The sequence below is a fragment of the Moschus berezovskii genome, chromosome 3 (assembly GCF_049115385.1).
Source record: "Moschus berezovskii isolate FMDL1 chromosome 3, NW_MosBer_1.0, whole genome shotgun sequence".
Lineage (NCBI taxonomy): Eukaryota > Metazoa > Chordata > Mammalia > Artiodactyla > Moschidae > Moschus > Moschus berezovskii.
The window spans coordinates 48,011,254-48,037,763 of record NC_142462.1 but is presented as its reverse complement, the minus strand read 5'-3'; the positions used below and the strand labels follow the sequence as shown (position 1 = coordinate 48,037,763).

Below are 26,510 nucleotides of genomic sequence, written 5' to 3'. Positions count from 1 at the left end.
TCTTATTCCTTTATTTTCTTAGCTATGCAATTAATGCTTTTAAAAAATTAAATGTTTACTCAAGTGGAAAGAAATACTAATAAAACCATCAGAATGGTACTATAACCACAACCAAGCTATGGAGGGAAAAATCTGAAACCATAACGAAGTATGATTTTTACTATTATCCTTACAAGACTGACAAAAATATTGTGTGTCCCTCCAATCTGTTGCAATTTTTGTCTTCCTTGGGCAAGGGCATTCTGAAGTAGGGAGTATTTGTTTATAAGCTACAAATCACATTCTGTTTATCAATGTCAGGTCAACCTTAGTATGTTTTAGGTATTTGAAAGAGAAGGCGATGGCACCCCACTCCAGTACTCTTGCCTGGAAAATCCCATGGATGGAGGAGCCAGGTGGGCTGCAGTCCATGGGGTCGCTAAGAGTTGGACACAACTGAGTGGCTTCACTTTCACTTTTCGCTTCCATGCATTGGAGAAGGAAATGGCAACCCACTCCAGTGTTCTTGCCTGGAGAATCCCAGGAACGGGGGAGCCTGGTGGGCTGCCGTCTATGGGGTCGCACAGAGTCAGACATGACTGAAGCGACTTAGCAGCAGCAGCATCAGGTATTTGAATAATAAAGTCTTGTTACAATAGGATCTACTTATTATGCTAAGAATTTTTTTCCAAAGATAAGACTAAGTGAAATACATACTGACACAATCTAGTTGATTTTAACAGAATTGTTATGGATCAGTTTACTGTTGTTTTTTAGCCTCTAAGCATGTCTGATTCTTTTGCAACCTCATGAACTGTAGGCCACCAGGCTCCTCTGTCCATGGGATTTCCCAGGCAAAAATACTGGAGCATATTGCCACTTGCTTCTCCAGGGGATCGTCCCAACCCAGGGATCCAACCCACATCTCCTGTGTTGGCAGCCAGATTCTTTACCACTGAGTCACCAGGGAAGCCGTATGAATCAGCTCCCTACAACAGAAGGAACACTATTGCTTTTGAATATGTTAAAATATATTTATTTGAGGATAGTAAGAAAGCAATACCTATTATAGAATCTAGATATACTCTGCATTACATATTTTCTTCAAGTTCTATTCACCTTTAGATGATATAAAAATCAGTTATTAAAAAGAAATGAAAATACTCTGTAATACATTTCAACATTTTCAACACAGTTGATAAGAAAGAATTCAAGCATGAACTCAATATCCATGAGAATGGAATTTTCTTTTAACAGTGATTATAATTTTGGTGATATTAGAGAGTAGTGTAAATTTTCTGACAACGTATTTCCCTAATTTACTCATATTTTTGGTTTTAACAGATAGGTTACCACTGATTAGAAGAACTGACTCCTTCTAAGACTCATCAGATCATTTACTGTAAAAACTGTATCTTTCTAATTGTGAAAAAGGTAAAGAAAACATTTGTTACCGTTCTTGTTTAGCATTTAGATGGGATAGACACCACTCAACCACCATTCAATTTGCAGGAGAACACCAGGTTCAGTTCAGTTCAATCACGTCCGACTCTTTGTGACCCCATGAACCTCAGCACACCAGGCCTCCCTGTCCTCCTCCCGGAGTCTACCCAAACTCATGTCCATTGAATCGGTGATGCCATCCAACCATCTCATCCTCTGTCGTCCCCTTCTCCTCTTGCCCTCAATCATTCCCAGTATCAGGGTCTTTTCCAATGAATCAGCTCTTCCCCATCAGGTGGCCAAAGTATTGGAGTTTCAGCTTCAGAATCAGTCCTTCCAATGAACACCCAGGACTGATCTCCTTTAGGATGGACTGGTTAGATCTCCTTGCAGTCCAAGGGACTCTCCAGAATCTTCTCCAACACCACAGTTCAAAAGCATCAGTCAATTAGACAGACCTTTGTTGACAAAGCAATGTCTGCTTTGTAATATGCTGTCTAGGTTGGTCATAACTTTCCTTCCAAGGAGTAAGCATCTTTTAATTTCATGGCTACAATCACCATCTGCAGTGATTTTGAAGCCCCAAAATTAAAGTCACTGTTTCCACTATTTCCCCATCTATTTTCCATGAAGTCATGGGACCACATACCATGACCTTAGTTTTCTGAATGTTTAGTTTTAAGCCAACTTTCACTCTCCTCTTTCACTTTCATCAAGAGGTTCTTTAGTTCCTCTTCGTTTTCTGCCATAAGGATGGTATCATCTGCATATCTGAGGTTATTGATATTTCTCCCGGCAATCTTGATTTCAGCTTGTGCTTCCTCCAGCCCAGTGTTCCTCATGATGTACTCTGCATATAAGTTAAATAAACAGGGTGACAATATACAGCCTTGACGTACTCCTTTTCCTATTTGGAACCAGTCTGTTGTTCCCCAAGTAGTACTGTGCAAATGCTGTGTTTAGGTGAAAAAGCCAGATAGAGGGCAAAAATGTCCATAAGTGTCCCAGGCTGACAGAAGGTAGGCAGAGGGCAAGAGTACATAGAACATTCTCCATAGATAAGATTTCAGTATGTTAATCATCCACAGGAAAAAAATTAAAGAGAATTATGAGGAAATGCTCTATGTGATGATATTTATTTTTTCTACCACTGATAGGTAAGTCAAAAAAAAAATTACAATACCTGGAAAGTTTTCTAAAAAAAAAAATCCGTCTATAACTGGCAAAATGATTTGTTTCAGTTGCGTGTTTTCCTTGTACTTTGATCTTTTTGTACTGATATTTATGCTTCTGTTTTATGATCTCCTTCTAACGATAGAACCAGACCGCTTGGCAACCACCTTCATCAGACCCAGGAGTTTGAAAGAAGCAGGTGCTGAATCTCAGTTTTTCCTTGAACAAGAATCATGGGGTGCAATAGAAACTGTGGGCTCATTGCTGGTGCTGTCATTGGTGCAGTCCTGGCTGTGTTTGGAGGGATTCTAATGCCAGTTGGAGACATGCTTATTGAGAAGACAATTAAAAAGGTACAAGTGGTATCAAGAATATTTATTTTCATCCTGATTCAGTCTACCTTGATTTGTTTAGGGCTTAGGGTTCCTGTTTTATATTTCACTATAACCAGCAATTTTGTGTCTAACACAAAGGTGATTTTGAACAACAGAAACTCTACATGATAGAGAAATAATCAAAGTATGATGTATACTCTATATGAATGCACTGTCATCTTAAGTCTAAATATTTAATTTCTGATAAAAACTATTATAGGTATGCCGATAAGTAGGAATAATTCCATTTAATTATGTCCAAAGAGTATGCTGATATGCTTTTCATATACTTTTGAATGAGAAATGAGTGTTATTTTGTGAGGGTACATTTATAAAAGTAGTTGCACTTTGGTTACAGTTGATTAAAGTAAAATCATATATAACTTAAAACTGTGTTTAATAAGTATAACTTAAAATTGTGTTTAATATTGATTTAGGAATATTTGGTAAAACTGGTAAAATTTATTTTTGTTTGGTAAACTGTTCTATATGTGTGCAATATTAATAATATATGATTCTTATAAACATTTCCTACTGATGAAGATTGATAAGGAACTTATAGAAAATAGTTTCAGAAATGTTATGTGGAACATATCCCAGTATATATATGTATGCATATGTGTGTATATATGTGTGTGTGTGCGTATATATATGTATGTATACAAACAAGTTCACTATGGATTTAACTAAAAATAAAGTGACTTAATATATAGGCTTTGTACAACAAACTAGAATCTGTCTCTCATCCTGGTTCCTTCTAATTCAGCTTTATACTCACCAACTTTAATTGATAAAGAAAAGGAAGACTAGAATAAGGAGAAGTAGATCTGCTGAAGTCCTAAACCAGGGATAGCAAATCCAAATGACTTCAGGGTTTGGAGATAAGCCTTAAAGAAAAGCTACCAAGAACAATATAAAAGCAAGACAATGACTACTGTGAAGTTATTACTGAGACCCTACTCAGAGGCGTGTATGTTTATTTTTAAAATATAATGCTGGCCAAATAAACATATCTGAGTGCTAGCCTCAGCTATCATCCTGGTTCAGATGCCAGTGGTCTGGATGTCAGTAAGCACAATGCAGAGAGGAGATCAACAAGAACTGAATTATAAAATGGGCTAGACTACCAACCCATACTGGAGTTTCTGTTCCTGTCAAGACCTTTATCTGTCTCATCCATTCACCCATGTTTGGCATCCTACTCTTACTAGGAGTTTAACTAATTACAATTATTTTTCACTGAAGCACTGCCTGACTTAATATGAAGATTTAATTTCAAATCTAGTTACCCAGGACAAAAGTTACTATTTTCCAAAACTTTTTTGGTTTGTTTTTGTTCAACTAAATGCTTAGTCTATAAATTTAAAAAAAATTCTGACTGTACTATTATAGCTATTGTCTTAGTACAACAGATAAGAAATAGGACATTTTTGGTACAGTTTCTATACTTGTATGCTATATTTGCTTAATAACCACACAGGCATTTCTATCTTTTCTCTTGCTAACTGACAGCAAAAATTTTAACCTCATGGATTTAGCTGGAAATATTATACATTAAACACCATCTCCTTCCTTGGAATTCTCAGTTTTCTTGATATGATTTTAATATAGGTCAATAGAGACAGACAGGAGATGGTGAGGTGTGGAGTGTCTAGTGTGTTAGAGAGAACTGCTATTGTCCTATAACCTTTCTGCTCTATAAACTCACTTCCCTTCTGTATCTGTGGAGTGAGAACAGGATAAATTTTGACACACAGACTATAATTTTTTTTAATCTTCAGAAGAGAAAAGCCACAATAATCTTCTGGTGCACAGCATCTTAGACTAAGTTTTTTTTTATTCATACTTGATAATCAGTAGCGAGCAGTGATCATCTATTGTTTCTTCTTCTTATTCAACAATATTATACATACAGAGTCTCTGTGAGATGTTATGAGAGGCACTAACATCTATTTAAATTGTTTAATATTTACCTGTAAGTTCATATGGCTTATCTTGAGGAAATAAGAGTTTTGAGACATCAAAAATTTGTATAGAGGCTGAGAGAATAAATATTTATCTCAAAAAATAAAAATTTTAACTGGGAAAAAGCATATTGTAAAAAAAATCTACAGAGACTTGTGAAACTCTGTAATTGAATTCTAAAGCATATACTATTTAGAAAGAGAACTTTCGCAGAATATTCATTAACTTCAGGAAGAAGGTGAGACTTGAGTTGGATTTTGAAGTAAATTTTGAAAGTCAAAAAAGAGTTCCAATAAAAGTGTCAAGGGACTGCTTAATGCCATGGAAAAAAGTTGTAGAAATGCAACTAAATATTGTGACGATAGAAGGAAAAATATTTTTTAAAATGTGTCAAAACAAAGGAATAACAGCAAAGATGATTGGAAAGATAATAACATGGGGTAAAGTTTAGGAAACTTTTGAGCATCAGGCAGAAGACTATTTAATTAATGACATGACAGGCAATAGTAGTGTATATTTACCTGTAGTTGTTAGATATAACAAAATCTGCATTTAGATTCTGGTATCAAATATACTGTAGAAGGAAATGCCAATACTATATACTAGTAAGTTATATGCCACACATACTAATATATTATACCATATACTAAATAAAGCATTTTTTAGTCCTAGTAAGAGCATCATATATACTAATTCATTTAATCTTCACAAATATCAATGAGAAGTTACTACCATCACAAGACCTTAAATCAACCTGACAACTCACCCAGCCAAAAGGAATATGAGTTAGTTTCTAAACCTAGGCAATCTGAAGGCAGAGATGAGATGATTTATACATTTTGCACTCTCTAATTCTACAGCAGAAAGTGTTGGAAAGTGAGGAGACCAAAAACAGGAAATGTTATGTAGGACATGAACACTTTCAAGGAGAACTGAACACTCACTTTTAAACAGATCTTTGCATAGTTTGCGCATAACAAAAGGCTCTCTGGTCTCATGTGATGGAGTATGTAGAGCTGATGGGTGATGGGATGCAATGGATAGAGGAACTAAATAAACAGGGAGAGGAGTAAAAATTTCAAACTACAAGATGTCCAGTTGTGTTCTTGACAGAAACATGTATACCTTAGAAGAATAAAGCACAGAGGTTTTATAAGTGATTTGAAAGGAACATCAGTGTATATTTCAAAGGGAAGGTTCAGAGATTTGTTCATTATTATAGAGAATACAGCTAAAACTAAACAATAGATACGTTTAAGGAGAGTTTGAATATAGAGAAAAAAGAGCAGAGAAATTAGTATGGGATTTGTGCATTCAGAGGTAAGTAGGAAGACAACAGAAAACAGAAAAATTATTTTATATGAAGCAATGAAAATAATAGACTGTAATTTTTTAGAAGTTATTATGAAGCCAATTTTTAAGGAAAAAGTAAAATTATCTCAGGCAGAGGAAAATTAAGGAAATAGTAGTTAGCACACAGTCACTAATAACTTTAAAATTATATTTTAAGTAGTGCCAAGTAATAAAGTGGGATAAAATAAAAAAAAATAGAGCGCTTTCCCTTCTTATTTTTGAAATGAGGGTTACCTGCAATCTTTGGGTCACACTGTAACCCCGCTCAATATTCACAGACTAAGACATCATCTCTAAGACATCACTTCTTGGCCTTTTGGCTAAGATCAAGTGGCTCAGATGGTAAAGCATCTGCCTGCAATTTAGGAGACCTGGGTTCGATCCCTGGAGAAGGAAATGGCAACCCACTCCAATACTTTTGGCTGGAAAATCCCATGGTCAGAGGAAGTTGATAGGTTACAGTCCATGGGGCTCAAAGAGTCGGACATGACTAAACGACTTCACTTTCACTTTTCAAGACATCATCAGAAGCCCTTCAATGGTCAGGAGCTGTGTAGTATAGTTAAGACAGCCTGCTTTTGCTCTCAGATTTTCATATAGCTGTGTTGACTGTGCTTATTTTAATTATGTAAAGATGTTGGGAGTTTTTCTTCGTTTAAATAAAACTGTTTCTTTTAAATTTAGTTTACATAATTATTTTAAATATGAGATTAGCATATGTATCTGTTTGGCATACGTGTAGAGGTCAAATCTTTGAATTACGTGTAAGCACAGAGAGCCAAGTGTCTCGCCCCTGCCTCAAGAGCACTTAGGTTAATATTGCTATTTTACAAATATATATATATATATATGTTGTACTACCAGTCAGTTTTTCTCTACAATTAAAACTCACTGCATGTAACTTGCATTATTTAATGGACTAACAGCAAATTGGCAAAGTTATTACCTATATAAAAGCATCATAAAAAAATTAAAGCGCTTAATTTAAAAAGATCAGAAAACCATCTCATCTTGTTCTCTAGAGTTGGGACTCTGATACTTTCTGGTTGTCAAAGATGACACCTGATACCAGTATCTGAAATGGCATAAAATAGTCGATATATTTTACCATTATATTTCTTTACTCACTATTTCCAAAGGAAATTTTGTAGGGTTTTTATGCATTATAGATAATTATGCATTATGTAGGGTTTTATGCATTATAACTGAATGCTTTTATACCAGTGTTTCAGATCATGATTCCTAGTAGAATTGAGTGGGACCAGCAGATTTATGCAATCTTGCTAGATCGACTAAAAGTCAATGGCATGAGCTGCCTGAATGTGGAAAGCAGAAATTATCAAAGGACTTCAGAAAAAGGTCAAAGTTCTGGCACCACTCACAAAGGGTAATTTATCACCTGACACTATAAAATATCACTTGATTAATATTGCTGAATATTATATAACAGGCAATTTTAAATAGTTTAAATTCACCTATGATATTAACCGTGGAACATCAAGACAGAAAATCAAGATATCTTTTTCAATTAAAAGACTAATGTTCAATCATACCATTATTCAATTACACCATTTCCTTTCCCTATTCTTGAAAAGAATGATTTTCTCGTAGCCAAAAAATGCTTCCAGATAAAATAAACATAAATGATTATTATTTTGACTTATTAAAATGACTATAATTTCAAAGCAACAGTCAATATTTGATAGTAAACTTTATACACATATATATTAATTTCATGATGTATGCTTAGACTATTTCTAGATATGATAAAATAATTTTTACTTTATTATAGTATCTAAAAGCTCAAAAAAGTGCCAGATGTATATAGGTTGTTAAAGACAGTAGAATTTGCTTTAAATTTAATAATAATATATGAGAACATGAAATCTAAAATAAATTCTAAATTTAAATAGTAGTAAAATATGGATTAAATATGTATTTGTATATTAACTCCAATATAAAAATCACTTTAAAATGTTTTAAGAAACAGCAAGTCAGCATGTGTAATTTTCTTCCTCCAGTCCAATTTAATATCAACATAATATACTTTTCATGCCAAATAAAAACTCACCCATTTTAGGTTCTTACATAAATACTTGGAGGCTTATTTCCCGAGTTTCAGAAACATGTTTTATCTAATAGTCCCACCAATTGTTATTCTGAGGTTTAAGTGATGACTTGATAATAACCTGAGACCAAAACCACTTTTTGACTGTTAGTACGACTGGCACTAATATTCTAATCCTCTCTTTCTTTTCCTCCCAGCATGTATATACAGAGAGAAAATGTTTTGATTGTAGGAAGACTGCTTGTAACTGGTTCGAAACAGAACAAATTGTGGTAGTGAGTGAAGAAGATAATGACTCTTCTCAGTATGTTTCTGCTTTTTAGGGAAGTTTTGATTTCACTAGATGGAGAATAAATATAGAAATGATTAAATAGCAGAAGTGTCACAGGATTTTACATGCGTTATTGCCACATGACTGGTTCAGAAAGGAATGCTATGAATGAAATAATTAATATAATTATACCATATTCCACCTATACTGACTTTCAGAAATATTAATTTCGTATAGTTCAACCTCATATTATTTCTAATGTTATTATTATCCCTATTTTACAAATAAGGAAGCTGAGGTACAAGAAATCAAATAACCTGCCCAAGTTTAAATGGTTAGCACATGATCAAACTGGGAATCAAACTCATAGCATCTATTTAATTGTTAACCACTTCACTCTGGGCTTCCCAGGAGGTTCAAACAGTAAAGAATCTGCCTGCAATGCATGAAACCCAGGTTCGACCCCTGGATCAGGAAGATCCCCTGGAGAAGGGAATGGCAACCAACTCTTATATTCTTCCCTGGAGAATTCCATGGACAAAAGATCCTGATGGGCTACAATCCATCCAGTCACAAAGAGTCGGACACGACTGAGTGATTAACACTTTCACTTTTCACTCTAAGCTTTGAGTAAAGAAGCCAATATACTTAGTCACATTGGTAGTAGGGTAAGGAAATTTACTCATAGATTAAAATCTGCTTTATTTGATTCCATCTTTCAGTACTCTATAAGAACCTTGAGAAATGGGATAATGTTATTTTCTGTATATGTATTCTATATAGTTCATTCACAGGAACATAGTTAGACTAAAGTTGCCCATCATGTGGATGAATACTTCCCATAACAGCAATAATCAAGTGACCACACGACTAGATAGAGGGTATTACAGTTCCAGACATCTGCCTTCAAATTAATGTAGCAAAACAGAACTTTCAAAGTAAATGGCTTTCAACTCAGCTGAAGACCATGCCACACTAGAGTCATCAAGCTGAAATCCAGGGCTAAATAGTCTGAATGCTTAAAGTCAGGGATAGATACTGATGTATGTATCAGCCAAGGGAGAGGATCTTCAATTATATTACTTTTTTTGGTACATGTAATTTCACCTTTGTATTTCAAATTTACTGAAACATACACAAAATAGGCCAGACAGTCCAAAGTCAACTTAAAATTAAGGCCTTTTAAATTCACAAAGAACATAAGAATTTAAGCTCCTTTTTAAGAGTAGCTTATGATATATTTAGTCTTGATAGTCAAAGAGGTCTATACAAATTTCTAGTACCTAGGTAGTCTTAGGATCAGAAGAAATTCATTCCTGTTCTGACTGATTCAATATTTTTCTCTGTCTCTGTACCAATTGTGGTTTTATAAAAACCACACAAGATTGGCGTGAAATGCCGGATTCACCATTCTCTACTACCAAATTGTTGTGCAACATTGAATCAGACATCTGTTTTTCTAGGACCCCCTTCTACTACTAAAAAAAAAATGGATGGTGTTAGATGACCCTAACTCCACAGAAAATTCAATGCACTTATTTCAATTCTTTGTGTTTCAACTTCCCCATTTAAAAAAGTTATCTCCAGATTGACAAATAAGACAAAGTAACTCATGGCCTTTAGAAGACAGACATGATACAGTTACAATTTTTTTTTATATATATATAAAATGCACAAGCCTTAGAGTCAGGGAGATTTCTCTCCCACCAAGTACATTATTGAAATAAAATCTGTGTCTTGAGAGGTTTGATAAACAATTGATATTAAACTAGTCCTTAAGATTCCACAGTGTGAAAGTAATAATGTACATGTGTATATGTTCATGTGTGTTTTCCTCTCATAATGTCTCTTGAAATGGGTAAATGAACATAGCTTGCAGCTTCCCTGTAGATTTCAGCTTCAAAACCCTCATCATTTACAGTAAACACCTTTACATTTAGAATAGCCATAATACTTACCTATACATAATTTTGTCTTGATTTGAGTTTGCTATGGAATTAAGACATTTTAGGAATAATAATGCTTTTGAACTGTGGTGTTGGAGAAGACTCTTGAGAGTCCCTTATACTGCAAGGAGATCCAACCAGTCCATTCTAAAGGAGATCAATCCTGGATGTTCATTGGAGGGACTGATGCTGAAGCTGAAACTCCAATACTTTGGCCACCTCATGAGACGAGTTGACTCACTGGAAAAGACTCTGATGCTGGGAAAGGTTGGGGGCGGGAGGAGAAGGGGACGACGGAGAATGAGATGGCTGGATGGCATCACCAACTCTGTGGACATGAGTTTGGGTGTACTCCGGGAGTTGGTGATGGACAGGGAGGCCTGGCGTGCTGTGATTCATGGGGTCGCGGAGAGTCGGACACGACTGAGCGACTGAACTGAACTGAACTGAACTGAGGAATAATAAAACAATCTTCAAGGACAATTGCTTGTTAAAAGTACTAAGGTCTCACACTGCTTTAACAGTTGGAATGTTCCCAGTGTAAAAGGATTGTGACAGCACAGGATTTTGTAATGGCATTTTAGTTGATGCCCTGTTCTTCTCTAAGGAATTCCCTTTTTCTCTCCATTAAGCAATAAGTCAAGTATCCTGAAGATTGCTAATTCACTTTTACTTCTACCAACTAAGTGCAGAGGTGGCAGGAACAAAAAATAGTAACAGGGTGTAAAAGAGGACTAGCCTAAGGGTCAGAGATTAGGTTCTTCATCGTGATTCTGCCACTAGGCATTTGCCTCAGTGACCCCTGGGCCAGATACCTGGTTTCTCAGAGTGTCAGCATGCTCTCCTAGAAAATGTGCTAATGTTCATTGTCTTTTTCTGATCCATCATTCTATGAATTGATGCTTCCTGGTGAACTGAACAAACAGGTGAGATTGTTCTTGTAGGGTTTTTTAGGCTTATTTTCTGTGAAATGCTTTCCTTCCTCTTCCTCTAGCAGTAAAAGGGTAAGCTGGAGCTTTACACCTGAGTATGTATTCCTTCCAAGGTAGTTAATTGGAAACATTGCCTGCCACAAAGTTACCTTTGTCTCCATTAGCTACTAGAGCTCCATAGGCTTCTTGCTCAGAGAGTAAAAAGCCTTGGAAGGAACCTGGGAGAGCATCTATGATAACTCCCTTAACTTTACAGATAATACAATTGACCTTAAATGGTTTGGTGACTCTCTATTCTGTCTCAGCTCCTAAACTATTAATACTTAGGTATCCATACTAATAGATACCTAAACTAGTAGATACTTCTAATGTTGGATTTTCTGATTTCACAAAAAAAGAAAACTTCTGTATTTCATCTTTTATTTTAAAAGTATTAACCTAATAATAATGAATTAGACTATTGTAATCTTGGAAAATGTACTAATAGGTTTCTGCAAATGTACTGTGAGGAAAGCCTCATTGATCAGGGTTTTGAATGGGAGAAATCAAAGTTGTGTTTTTCTTAACAAATGTTAACTAATTTTCCCCTGAAGTATCCAAATTCTGAAGAAAATGAGAAAACTTCTAATTCCACTAGATTTTTCTGTTTTCCCGTTTTGCCTCTTCAGTCCGACTCATTGAGGGTTCATTAGAAATTAATATTCAACCTGATAAGAACTTTTTTGAAATGCTTTAATTAAACTTGCTTAATAAACGGTTACAAATTGTTGCAATATTGAAATAGGGTCACTCTAAAGCTTGCTTTCAGTTCAGTTCAGTTCAGTCGCTCAGTCGTGTCCGACTCTCCGCGACCCCATGAATCACAGCACGCCAGGCCTCCCTGTCCATCACCAACTCCCGGAGTACACTCAAACTCATGTCCACAGAGTCGGTGATGCCATCCAGCCATCTCATTCTCTGTCGTCCCCTTCTCCTCCCGCCCCCAACCTTTCCCAGCATCAGAGTCTTTTCCAGTGAGTCAACTCGTCGCATGAGGTGGCCAAAGTATTGCAGTTTCAGCTTTAGCATCAGTCCCTCCAATGAACATCCAGGATTGATCTCCTTTAGAATGGACTGGTTGGATCTCCTTGCAGTAACTGAACTGAACTGAAAGCTTGCCAAAGGTTGGCCTTAGAATCACCAGACATGTTTGCAATGTTACACACTGGTTTTCCTTGTAAAAGGCTGACTGAAAGAGACTGCTATTAAAATGTGTTGAAAACATTTCTGTTGCAAGCATGTGACAGGTTGCAAAGGTTTCCATGAGCAGGATACTTGAGCTTGGTCTTTCACTGGCTAACAAAAGATTTTAAACTCCCAACAGGTGCCCATACTGGCTACAAAAAAAAATAATAATAATAACTCAAACTTATTTTCTTTTTCATAGGAAGTTGTCCTTGAAGAAGGCACAACTGCTTTTAAAAATTGGGTTAAAACAGGCACAGATGTTTACAGACAGTTTTGGATATTTGATGTGCAGAATCCAGACGAAGTGGCAGTTAATAGCAGCAAAATTAAAGTTAAGCAAAGAGGTCCTTACACGTACAGGTGAGTCCCCAAAATACGTGGCACTCTTTCCTTGAACACAGGTATTTCTGAAAAAAGCTTCCACTTGACAAATGTCATTGTATTGAAATATACTTATTATTTTCTTACCATTATTATATATGGGGATATTTTGTTTCTGCCTATATAAAACCCTAATCTAAGGATTTAATAATTGTTAAAAAACAGGTTTTATTACGATTTACCAGCATCAGTTAACTACCCTACATTTAACAAGTCACACGTGTTTTATACTTGTGGCATATATGTTTCAAAAACTCTGAAATATGCATCTAAATAGAAAAAAATCTATCAAAATTTTAAAAATGAATATTTTAAAATCTTTGAAAAGTGGAGGTATATGAGTAGTTCTCAAAGTATGGCTCCTGGACCAGCAACATCAGCATCACCTGGGAACTAGGCAGAAATGCAAATTCTCAGGCCCTACCTTAGACCAAGTGAATCGGAGACCCTGGGTTTGAGCCTGGTAATGAGTTTTACAAATACTCTGGATGATTGTAGTACATAGTCAGTTTTGCTAACCACAGCATTAAACTTCTATGTAAGTAAAATACCTGCTTAGGATTTCTATTCAAATTGTTTTCCAGGTCTTAAGAGTGTATTTATGCGGTAGTTTCATTCTTATATTTTCTCCAGTACTAAGACTGAATAAAAAACTACCTTTATCTACATGCCTTAACAGTTTAACACAGTTTGAATAGAATCTAAGATCCATCAGATGTAGGGGAAAATAATTAGCCAGAACTTTTCATTTTGTAAATTTAAAAATCAAACTGACACCAGGTAAGTGAAATGGTTTGTCCATGATGACAAAATCCTGGAAACTCCTAGATATTTGCATACATTTTCCCCCTATCAAAATTATAGATTGAAGTGCTAAAAAAACTAACCTGAGCCAGGTATTAGGACATTTATAGACCCCATATGGGAACAGAATTAAGTCCTGTTGTATCATTTGTTATATAAATGTTGATTTTTCAAGGATAATTGCAACTAGTTATAGACAATAATCAAGTATTATCACAAAACTTCATATTTGTAAAGATTTCTAATTCATAGTTTTACTTTCTTACTTGTTTCAGGTAGTCTATAATTATATAATTTCTTTCCTCTCCATGCATCAATTTATTTCTATATCAGCAACTCATGCTCAAATATAATGAAGTAACAGTACTTGGGAGGGTGATGCCTGCTGCTGTAACATAATATATAAGCGCCATGGTACTATTCCATCCTAGTAATTATCCCCATCTCCTGTCTTCAGACATATGTCGATGATTATTCACAACTCGGTCAAAGAAGTCTTGCTTTTCATTGCTACAGAAAATAATCTTACTTTCAGAAATATCAAAAAAAAATTTTTTTCAGAGTCATACTTCTTATATTACTATCAAAAGCCTGATATAGTAAGATATCTGAATCAGTTCAGTTCGTCGCTCAGTCGTGTCCGACTCTTTGCGACCCCATGAATCACAGCACGCCAGGCCTCCCTGTCCATCACCAACTCCCGGAGTTCACTCAAACTCATGTCCATCGAGTCAGTGATGCCATCCAGCCATCTCATTCTCTGTCGTCCCCGTCTCCTCCCACCCCCAATTCTTCCTAGCATCAGACCCTTTTCCAGTGAGTCAACTCGACGCATGAGGTGGCCAAAATATTGCAGTTTCAGCTTTAGCATCAGTCCTTCCAATGAACACCCAGGATTGATCTCCTTTAGAATGGACTGGTTGGATCTCCTTGCAGTCCAAGGGACTCTCAAGAGTCTTCTCCAGCACCACAGTTCAAAAGCATCAATTCTTCGGCGATCAGCTTTCTTCACAGTCCAACTCTCACATCCATACATGACCACGGGAAAAACCATTGCCTTGACTAGACGGACCTTTGTTGGCAAAGTAATGTCTCTGCTTTTTAATATGCTATCTAGGTTGGTCATAACTTTCCTTCCAAGGAGTAAGCGTCTTTTAATTTCATGGCTGCAATCAGCATCTGCAGTGATTTTGGAGCCCAAAAAAATAAAGTCTGACACTGTTTCCCCATCTATTTCCCATGAAGTGATGGGACCAGATGCCATGATCTTTGTTTTCTGAATGTTGAGCTTCAAGCCAAACTTTTCACTCTCCTCTTTCACTTTCATCAAGAAACTTTTCAGTTCCTCTTCACTTTCTGCCATAAGGGTGGTGTCATCTGCATATCTGAGAATATTGATATTTCTCCCAGCAATCTTGATATCTGAATATCTTATTCCAAAAAACATGTACTCTGAAAATCTAGAACTCACGTATGACCTAATAGAATCTAAGTATAACTGACTAAACTTCATAGCTCAGTTGTTAAAGAATCTGCCTGCAGTGCCAGAGTCCACTTGCAGTGCAGGAGACCTGGGTTCGATTCCTGAGTTGGGAAGATCCCCTGGAGAAGGAAATGGCAACCGACTCTAATGTTCTTGCTTTGGAAATCCCATGGTCAGAGGAGCCTGGAGGGCTACAGTCCATGTCTCAAGAGCCGGACATGACTTAGCGACTAAACCACCAAACCATAACTGATTAAAAATCATACCCTGAGAGAACTGAATACATGTGATAAGAGAAAACAGGTGGTATTTGAGATCTATCTCATCACAGGTTTTGCTTAATTTTTTTGCTTGTTTGGAGGGAGGGTATGTTTTTACTTTTAAGGGTATTCATTGTGGAATGTAAAAAACAATATAGAATCCTGTCCCAGTCCTGCTCTGATAGGTGATAAGATACATATCTTATTCTTGGAGGCTAAAACCTTCATTCTCTCAGGGATAAAAATTGAGTGGATTAGATGTAATTCATTTACTTGGAGAAGCAATGAGGTGAGGGTTGGAGAAGTTGGATTTTCAGCTAAAATATGTAAACAAACTCAAATTTATATAACAATTCTAAAGGAATCTCATGATGTCTTATGATGTTGACAAAGGAATCCTTAATGTCTACCTAGATGCCTTAAATAATGGGAAAACGATGGTTACCTTTCAGAAAAAGTTAATAGTTTGAGAGTCTTCCATGTGTTGAGGTGAATTTACTTCCTATCAATTACACCCTGAATTCAGTTAAAATTGGAAGTGGAAGAGGATGTCCCTCCTCAACAGAACCACACAGGCTTATTTGCCTTTTAGCTGCTGAAGTGAGCTTGATGAAACTTTGACAGGGCGTGACATGGGTCAAAGCATGAAACTTCCTGGATTGAGATGTTAATTATGTATACCATCTCTATGAAGACCTGGTCACTCCTTCAGAATATTCTCAGATCGAACATAAATTTTTTAGTTACTTTGCTTTGGCATGAGTACATGGAATACAAATATGAAGCAATTTCCTCCCTTTGACCTTATTAACCAACACTATGTAAAACCTGTATACATTCTAATTTTTAAACAAAAACTTGAGTACTTATAATCTCTTTTTAAAAGTACATTCTAAACACAGACCTCAGTTTGAAGGATTTTTTTTCTGTTAGTGAGTGCCATCTGCTGGTATAAGGTAAGTACAACTAAGTAAACTAGAATTTGGGTCACAATTATGGATCAGCTGGTAAGGAATCCACCTGCAATGTGGGAGACCTGGGTTCGATCCCTGGGTTGGGAAGATCCCCTGAAGAAGGGAAATGCTACCCACTCCAGTATTTTGGCCTAGAGAATTCCATGGACTGTATAGTCCATGGGATCACAAAGAGTCGGACACGACTGAGTGACTTTCAGTTACTTACATTTACTTATATTGCTATTATTTCAATTATATAAATATAAATGTTCCTGAAAATTAAAGTATTTTAATTTTAAATATAAATATGTAATATAATTTTAACATATAATTATCTAATATAAAAGAGTAACTGACCAGTAATAAATTCTCCAGGATGATGTATGTCACAGTACTCCAAGGAGAACAAACAATAAAAAGCTTGATGAAATTGTATTAGAAATAAGATATATTTCCATATTTTTGTGAATTCTCTTTTTAAATAATGTAAAAAATAATTTCTTCATTCAAAACTATTTACCAAGTACTTACCCATGTACCAGACACTGCTGCTGCTAAGTCACTTCAGTTGTGTCCGACTCTGTGTGACCCCATAGACGGAAGCCCACAAGGCTGCCCCATCCCTGGGATTCTCCAGGCAAGAAAAATACTCATAATACCTATGGCATAGGAACCTACATTTTTATTATACTTGATTGAAATCAGGTAAGGTTTTTCTGGTTGGTTTTGTTTTTATCCATTTCAGTCCCATGTTTTTTCAATCTTTATCTTAGATAACAACAGATAACTATTAGAAGCTCACATGATAGAGACATTCAGATATATGATAGAGCAGTGAATAATGTACACCTTATTCCATCTCAGTGAATATCTTGTATGTACAAAATATTTTTTTCCCATGATATTACCCTTCGTCACATTTCTAAAAAGTAGTTGGTACTCTGCCTAGAGATTAGAGCCAGGAGCTCAGAACTAGTAACTATTCCATAAATGGGGTAGGGTTGGAGAGGAACTGATCTGTGATGTGGAAATATATTGTTAGTGATCTTTAACTTTCATTAAAATAATGAAAATTATAGTCAAGTCAGTTATGGAAAGGCTATCTACTTTGAACAGTCCTTCTGATATAAGAAAATGGGTTCATAATATTCCCCTGCTTCAACTTCTGTATTTTCCCCTCACCCTCAAGACAAAAGGTTAACATCTGAATGTAGAATGCAACCCTTTAGTCTTTGAAATCTTGCTCATTTCAGGTGGCATTGTTTTCTGCCACTCCCCTTACACAGTGTAAACCAACCATATTGAAACGTGTTATTTCTAAAAGTACACCATGTTCTTACTTACCCTATATGTTCTACCATATTTTACCAAATTAAAGTTCTATCTGTCACTCAGACCACTTATATGGAATTGTATCCTGTTCATTATTCCCAACATAACCATCCCAAGCCTGGGTTTGTACCTGTTCTGTCTTCTTACAGAATCTGTGTAACCTCCTATAATAACATGTGTTCCTTCTCCCCTGGTATGTACATCTAAGACCTTCCTTCTCTAATCTGCTAGAGACTCAGCATCAGCTTGCTTATCCTTTTGGTCTACCTGTTTAGCATAATTTCTGACACAGTCTATGTACTTAAAATTATTTGTTGCATGAATGAATGACATTCATTTGAAACAACTGTTTTGAGTTTTAGTTACTCCTGTTTTTCAGAGTTCGTTATCTAGCCAAGGAAAATATAACCCAGGACCCTGAGACCCACACGGTCTCTTTCCTACAGCCCAACGGTGCCATCTTCGAACCCTCGCTATCAGTTGGAACTGAGGATGACACGTTCACCATTCTCAATCTGGCTGTAGCAGTGAGTAGACAAACAGCAAAATTACTGATTTTGAAATCCTCTAGAATCCAACTGTAAATAATCTCGTGATTAAAACTACAATTAGATATCTTTTTTAAATTTTTATAAAAATGCTTTCTTATGCTATTATTTGAATTATGATCATTTGGAAAGATGACAAGATCATAGAATAATCAACTGAAGACTGATTAGAAGACCACTTAGAGTGTATCATTTTTTTAAAAAGTAGGATTTACGGGGCTTCCCTGGTGGCTCAGTGATAAAGAATCTGCCTGATAATTCAGGAGACTTGAGTACAGTCCTGGTCCAGGAAGATCCCGCGTGCCTCGGAGCAGCTACGCCTGCGCACAACTACTGAGCATGCACTCTAGAGCCGGAGTCGCGACTACTGAGCCCACGTGCCTCAGCTACCTAAGTCTGCACACCCTAGAGCCCATGCTCTGCATCAAGAGAAGCCACCACAATGAGAAGCCCATGCACCGCAATTAGAGACTGGCCCTGCTCAAGGCAACTAGAGCAAAGCCCTGCACAGCAATGAAGAGTCAGCACAGCCAAAATAAATGACTAATGAAATAAATGAAAATTGTCAAAAAGTAGGACTTAACTTTGAAACTCTTCTTCCTGTGGCCCACACAACCACAGAGAAATTTAATCAATAAGAGATGAAGAAATAATATATTTTTAGTCCCGGCTAGATTTGGCAGTCATTTTAAAGATAGCTGGAAATTGTTTTATTCAGTTTAATTATTGTATTTATATTTATTTGTTAAGAAAGTGATATTACAGTTGGTGTCTTAAACCATGATTTTTTTTTTGGGCAGGCTGCACCACATCTCTATCCAAATTCATTTGTTCAAGGAATACTCAATTCACTTATCAAAAAGTCCAAATCGTCTATGTTTCAAAACAGAACTTTGAAAGAACTATTGTGGGGCTATACGGATCCATTCTTGAATTTGGTTCCATATCCTGTTACTACTACAGTTGGTGTGTTTTATCCCGTGAGTAACCATTATAAATGTTGATACTGTTAGACTTTAACTGGATAAATATAATCACATTGGCAATTCATAAGTTTATCATTCAGTGTGTTAAACCCTATTTCAAATCTTGGGATACACACTCTAAGTTTTTAAAAGTCTCTACCTCACATGGATTAAGCTTTCCTAGTTGGGATAATTTACTTATCTGAATTTAACATTTAAGATTAAGAAGTGGCCATTTAATCAAGTTTCCACTCCTAGATAAATATGCAGTTGTCTAAAATTAGGTTATAAGGTGCTAAGATTTTGAACACTGTTTTTGGTTTTGGTTTCCTGTCTAAAAAAACAAGTTTAAGCTGTATTTTATTTTTGTTACTTGTATTCATCATATCATTTTTTTTTTCTTTTTTCAAAAACAATTTTAGGAATCTTTACTTAAAAACAACCTTATTTTAAAATGGAGTAACTTTGCATCATATCATTCTTTAAAAATTGTTTCAATGTAAATGTCACCTTAAATTGTACACAATAGTGATACATCAGCAAGTTGTATTTCCTCAGATTTAGTTGGTAAGAACTTCTGTGAGTGGGTGCAGTGCTCAGAGCTGATAAGAACTTCTATCTACAAACTCATGAAACGGCAGTTTGGAGATAAAAAGGGAATTTGGGAGAATGGTATTGAAACATGTATATTATCATATGTGAAATGAATCACCAGTCCAGGTTCAACGCATGATACAGGATGCTCGGGGCTGGTGCACAGGGATGACCCAGAGGGAGGATAAAGGGAGGAGGGAGGTGGGAGGGGGAACTCATGTACACCTGGGGCGGATTCATGTCAATGTATGGTAAAACCAACCAATATAATATTGTAAAATAATTCAGTTCAGTTCAGTTGCTCAGTCGTGTCCGACCCTCCGCGACCCCATGAATCACAGCACGCCAGGCCTCCCTGTCTATCACCAACTCCCGGAGCTCACTCAAACTCATGTCCACAGAGTCGGTGATGCCGTCCAGCCATCTCATTCTCTGTCGTTCCCTTCTTCTCTCGCCCCCGACCTTTCCCAGCATCAGACTCTTTTCCAATGAGTCAACTCGTCTCATGAGGTGGCCAAAGTATTGCAGTTTCAGCTTTAGCATCAGTCCTTCCAATGAACACCCAGGATCGATCTCCCTTAGAATGGACTGGTTGGATCTCCTTGATTAGCCTCCAATAAAAAAGAAAAAAAAAGTGAATTTGGTGATGTACTTAGTTATGGCAGAATGTTCTGAATTACAAATAGGACAAAGTGACTATTGCATTGAAAATTTTACTGTGATTCCATTTGGCATTATACGAGATAGTAATTATATTTTGCACTTCATTGTTGTTATTTTACTTTTGATGGTTTTTAGGGTTGCAAGTTCGTATATCAATCAAATACCAATACAGAAAGCTTTAAGAGAGATAAATTCAGTTACTATTATTTCCTCACATATTCTTATTTCTTTCCTTGGCTAATTCTGTTTTTAATTTTGTGCACTTCATTCTTAGTAACTACTTATTAGAGATTATAACATTGAGACAATATCTAGAAATCGGTCATTTTTCTCATAGGTTTTGTTTACTCTCCCCTCACGTCAATATATCAGGAATAGTAACCAAAATGGCCTTTCTGGATTAAATAAAACAAAGAGTGCTAGAATTTGATCATGCCAGCTTTGGCATTTGTTACCTTATTTTGTCTCGGCATCTTTAGTCACCTTTTGTATTCTGTCTTTTTAAAATATTAAAGACCAATAATTTTGAAACTATTGCTTATATATTTAAAATCATACAAAATAATTATGAACAACCACTGAGAAATGTGAGTTAATTACATATTTAATAACTTGGAAAATATGGTTTGTTGTAGAAGTAATTTTTTCTTGTATCTCTTCAGTACAATAATACTGCGGATGGGATTTACAAAGTTTTCAATGGAAAGGACGACATAAGCAAAGTTGCCATAATTGACACATACAAAGGCAAAAAGTAAGTATCCAGGCAAAGTGTGTGTCAATCTAAGGCAGGCAAGAAACTTACTTACCAGCTGGTAAGGCACAGGCACAACTTGTGGAACAGAGCGGTTTGTATCTCAGCCCTAGAAACTCCCTAGGTCTACCAGGCATTAATCCTTTAGTTGTGATGACTGGTCACACTAGTGCATTTTGCTGAGTATCAGCCCCACTGGCGGGTTCACCTTTACAAACAAATTCTCTTACATAAAGAAATCTAAAGGGACTACTTCCATCTCTGCTGCATAACCAGTATTATCATACACGCAACGATGACATAAATGCAAATGAAAATGAGGAAAATCAATATATCAACTCATCATACAGCAAGTAGGAATACGGACATCTGTTTCTTTTTTAACTGAGCATGGCAAAAAACATCATTCATTCCAGAGATATGATTAAATGTACCTATAAAGATGAACGTTCAGTGAATCCATGTGAACATTTTCATGACTTGTCCCTTAAAAATTTTCCTGAAATAATTTTCTATATTGATAATTTAGCTTTTTAAACCATTTCAATGCAAAAAAATGGAATTATTATTTCCAAAACTGACATATTAAACCTGAAAATAAAGTGTACACCTCCTATGAAGTAGTAGTAGAATGAGATATGTTCACATACCCATGATTTCCTACTTCTCCCAAGTTCCTGCCTGTTTATGTGGAGTATACCTAATCTGTCATATATCTAAAATACAAAGAAGCCCAATAACTATCAGGGGGGAAAGAACTTTTCTCCTCAAAGTTGAAATTAGAGTTTTAAGATCAGTAATGCCTGATAAAGAATAAAGTGATCAAAATCAAAAGAGATGAAATATTTTTATGATTAAGTAACCATTACTTCACACTGAGTTTGTATCTAAAAATTGCCTAGAACAGTTAAATACTCACTCATGTAGACTTTTCATCCACAGAGTTCATAGTCTTTTATAGTTTTGAAAATTCTAATAGAGGAAAACAAACACTTCTAAATGTTCATTTTAGGGAAATCACATCTCTGTATATTGAGGAAAGTGATAATTTCTTCCATTTCAATATTACCAGAGTTTTTGAGGACAGTTACTAAATGGTCCAAATTGGAGTAAGAATTTCATTTAAGATTATGATAAGGTTAACTGAATTGACTGAGCATGATTGACAGCTTATTCTGTTTAAAAAAGAAGCAATATCTTGCCTTGACATCTTACTGGATGGTATGTTAGAGTGACAAAACCATTTTTCCACCACCAAAAAGAGGTTGAGTATGCAGAGAAAATATCACTACTGTTGTTTTCATTATTTCCATATATAAATACACACACATATATATTTTATGTAGATACCAGAATATAAATTAATAAACTTCATCCTACTTTAATGTCAGCTCATGCAAGAGTTGAGAGGAAAAGTATATATTGATTTTCTACGTGTTTCTAAATCTCTATTAATCAAACATCTCTTTCCTCCTCCACATCTACTCTTTTCTCTCATAATGAGTTTATATCAGTTAACCATGTAGTATCTTCCTCCTACTCAGCTGGACACTTCAACATAAAATGAAAGACTCCACTTCTCCCAACAACAACAACAACTTTCTTGAAGTAGACATCTAAATGTCTGATATGTGTTTTTCAATTTTCTTTTTGAAGAACTTTATCTTTTCTGAGTTGTTCCTAACTACCAAATTTTGGCAGCTTTTATTTTATAATCTAGCTACTTAGTGTTATCAAGCATTTCCTTTATCTCAACAAGATGCCGGCTTCAAACAACACATAGACCAAATGACTTTGAACATTTCTTAAACTTAGCACCTGTCACACCTAGTCTAATCAATTGTTATTATTTCTGCAGAAATACTGACTCATAATAGACAATGTAATGTGAGAAAGTGCTCCTGAAATGAGACTGATCATTTTCTTTTTCTTTTTTAATTCCTAAGGAATCTCTCCTATTGGACAAGTTATTGTGACCTGATTAATGGTACAGGTAAGGACATCTGTTTTGTGGTAATATCACAATGAAACCACCTTCTTTCTCCCACAAATCCTCCATCTTATCTACAATGTTCTGGGGGTTGAGGATATGCGTTTACTTTTCTTTGTATCCCTACAACATAATTCAGCATCTCTCTCTATATATACTTATATATAGGCTTATTAAATGTAAGTCTAATGTGATGGGATTTCTGAAGATTAACCATTGAAGATGAGCCTTTACTGCATTTCTTGGGAAATGTTTGCTTCATAAAAGCTTTACTTAAGTGAACTCCCTTCCTGGCCACATAAGTAAGGGGGTAGAATATTTTATAGTAGTAGTTACTCTTTGCATGTTTTGGAAATACTATATAAGCTATGACAAAACTAGACAGCATATTAAAAAGCACAGACATTACTTGGCCGACAAAGGTCCATCTAGTCAAACCTATGGTTTTTACATTAGTCATGTATGAATGTGAGTTGGACCATAAAGAAAGCTGAGCGCAGAATTGATACTTTTGAACTGTGGTGTCTGAGTAGACTCTTTTTGAGAGTCACATGGACTGCAAGGAGATCAAACCAGTCAATCCTAAAGGAAATCAGTCCTGAATATTCTTTGGAAGGACTGATGCTGAAGATGAAACTCCAATATTTTGACCACCTGATGCAAAGAACTGACTCCTTAGAAAAGATCCTGATGCTGGGAAAGTTTGAAGGCAGGAGCAGAAGCGATGAGATGAGATGGTTGTATGGCATCACCAACTCGATGGACACAAGTTTGAGCAAGCTCTGGGAGTTGGTGATGGACAGGGAAGTCTGGTGTGCTGCAGTCCATGGGATCACAAAGAGTCAGACAAAACTGAACTGAATGGTTTAAAACTTAAAGAATTAAAAAATCAAGATAAATACAAAAGTAAAACTTGTGTCCAAGTGGAGGTTTCAATATGAGGCAGAATCAGAGAAGTTCAAGGCTGAACACAGATTTTGAATGAGATGATCAAAATGAGAAAGAAAACAACAGCAATAAAACACAGTTGCATCTGTACTAACCATGAAAAATGTATGCAAAAATAACATTGTGAATTAGAGCTGGGGAGAAAGAAGGTACTAGGACTTTAGATTCAGAGTGGATAGATCCAGTTTATTATTCTACTTAAAGAAAAGCAAAGTACACATATGCCTATTAGTTTAAGTATTAAAATTTTAAAAAGTAATGGGAATAAAATACTGTTCAGTTCAGTTGCTCAGTTGTGTCCGACTCTTTGTGAGCCCATGAATCACAGCACACCAGGCCTCCCTGTCCATCACTAATTCCCGGAGTTCACTCAAACTCATGTCCATTGAGTCGGTGATGCCATCCAGCCATCTCATTCTCTGTCATCCACTTCTCCTCCCACCTCCAACCCTTCCCAGCATCAGAGTCTTTTCCAGTGAGTCAACTCGTCGCATGAGGTGGCCATTAGGTACTTAAAATCAAAGGTGATCTTTCAGCTACTAAGAAGCAGAAGCAGAATATTGTGTGTGTAAAGTTGATAAAGCTGAAACTGCAATACTTTGGCCACCTCATGCGACAAGTTGACTCACTGGAAAAGACTCTGATGCTGGGAAAGGTTGGGGGCGGGAGGAGAAGGGGACGACAGAGAATGAGATGGCTGGATGGCATCACCGACTCTGTGGACATGAGTTTGAGTGAACTCCAGGAGTTGGTGATGGACAGGGAGGCCTGGCGTGCTGTGATTCGTGGGGTTGCAGAGAGTCGGACACGACTGAGCGACTGAACTGAACTGAACTGAACTGAAAGTTGATAAGGCAATACTTTAGAAGAATGTAACACAATGAAGAAAAAAATGTTATACATAAAAGATAGAAAATAAGAAGGAAACATAGAGAACGTTCATTTTCACAAAGGTATTGCTGAGTTTCACAGGTCTATTTAATTTTGTTTACACTCTGCTAAAAAAAAAAAAAAACACACAAAAGTTAAACCAGCGCTGAATTTGATTTGCGGCACTTTGAGTTGTGGTAATGGCTGAAATTGCAATACTTGGGCCACCTCATGCGACGAGTTGACTCACTGGAAAAGACTCTGATGTTGGGAAAGGTTGGGGGCGGGAGGAGAAGGGGACGACAGAGAATGAGATGGCTGGATGGCATCACCGACTCTATGGACATGAGTTTGAGTGAACTCTGGGAGTTGGTGATGGACAGGGAGGCCTGGAGTGCTGTGATTCATGGGGTCGTGGAGAGTCGGACACAACTGAGGGACTGAACTGAACTGAATGGGTGAAGAAATCCTTTCCAAGTAGTTCATTTCTGCAAATAGTCAACTGTCCCAATACCACTAACTTTAATTTCATAAACATACACTTCAGTCCTTAAGAGAGAAATATACTGTGCTTCTCCTAAATAGTAAACTACTATTTCTGGGCTTAAAATATATTTAAATCTTAGTCTAAAACAAAAAATAGAGCTGTTTTAAAACAGTAGTAAGAGGATCCATTAATGACAGTAACATATTCATAGCATCAAGCATGAAATTAAAAGTAAGAAGAAAATACTTTTAAGATACTTTTTAAAGTATTTTCTTAAGAAAATGGGCTTCCCTGGTGGCTCAGAGGTTAAAGCGTCTGCCTCCAATGCGGGAGACCTGGGTTCGATCCCTGGGTCAGGAAGATCCCCTGGTGAAGGAAACGGTAACCCACTCCAGTATTCTTGCCTGGAGAATCCCATGGACGGAGAAGCCTGGTAGGCTACAGTCCATGGGGTCGCAAAGAGTCGGACACAACTGAGCGACTGAACGGAACGGAAGAAGAAAATAACAGTAAAACAAACTAGGAGCAAAGGTTGATTGGATAGACTAGGGACTGGGACTCTGATGGAAGCCCTGTGAAAGAGATTCTTGGTCACAGTACTAGAAAAAGAGACTGCTGCTGCTGCTGATGCTAAGTCGCTTCAGTTGTGTCCGACTCTGTGTGACCCCACAGACAGCAGCCTACGAGGCTCCCCTGTCCCTGGATTCTCCAGGCAAGAACACTGGAGTGGGTTGCCATTTCCTT

At 36.4% G+C, this 26,510-nt stretch overlaps 1 protein-coding gene across 21 annotated transcripts in view; it reads left to right on the top strand.

Annotated features, from left to right (window-relative positions):
- LOC129552338 (platelet glycoprotein 4) overlaps window positions 1–26,510 on the top strand; it is a 100,411-nt gene that overhangs the window by 57,701 nt on the left and 16,200 nt on the right. For 12 of the 21 annotated variants that reach the window (XM_088834010.1, XM_088833995.1, XM_088834006.1 and 9 more), the window contains 6 exons: window positions 2,741–2,948; window positions 12,931–13,091; window positions 18,327–18,474; window positions 19,296–19,475; window positions 21,380–21,471; window positions 23,418–23,464. In XM_088834010.1, coding sequence (XP_088690136.1) covers window positions 2,829–2,948; window positions 12,931–13,091; window positions 18,327–18,474; window positions 19,296–19,475; window positions 21,380–21,471; window positions 23,418–23,464 — 748 coding nt within the window. In that variant the 5' untranslated portion in view covers window positions 2,741–2,828. Of the gene's footprint in view, window positions 1–1,323; window positions 1,414–2,740; window positions 2,949–12,930; window positions 13,092–18,326; window positions 18,475–19,295; window positions 19,476–21,379; window positions 21,472–23,417; window positions 23,465–26,510 lie in introns of all 21 variants that reach the window. The other 9 variants (XM_088833973.1, XM_088833971.1, XM_088833975.1 and 6 more) reach the window with 1 other exon arrangement.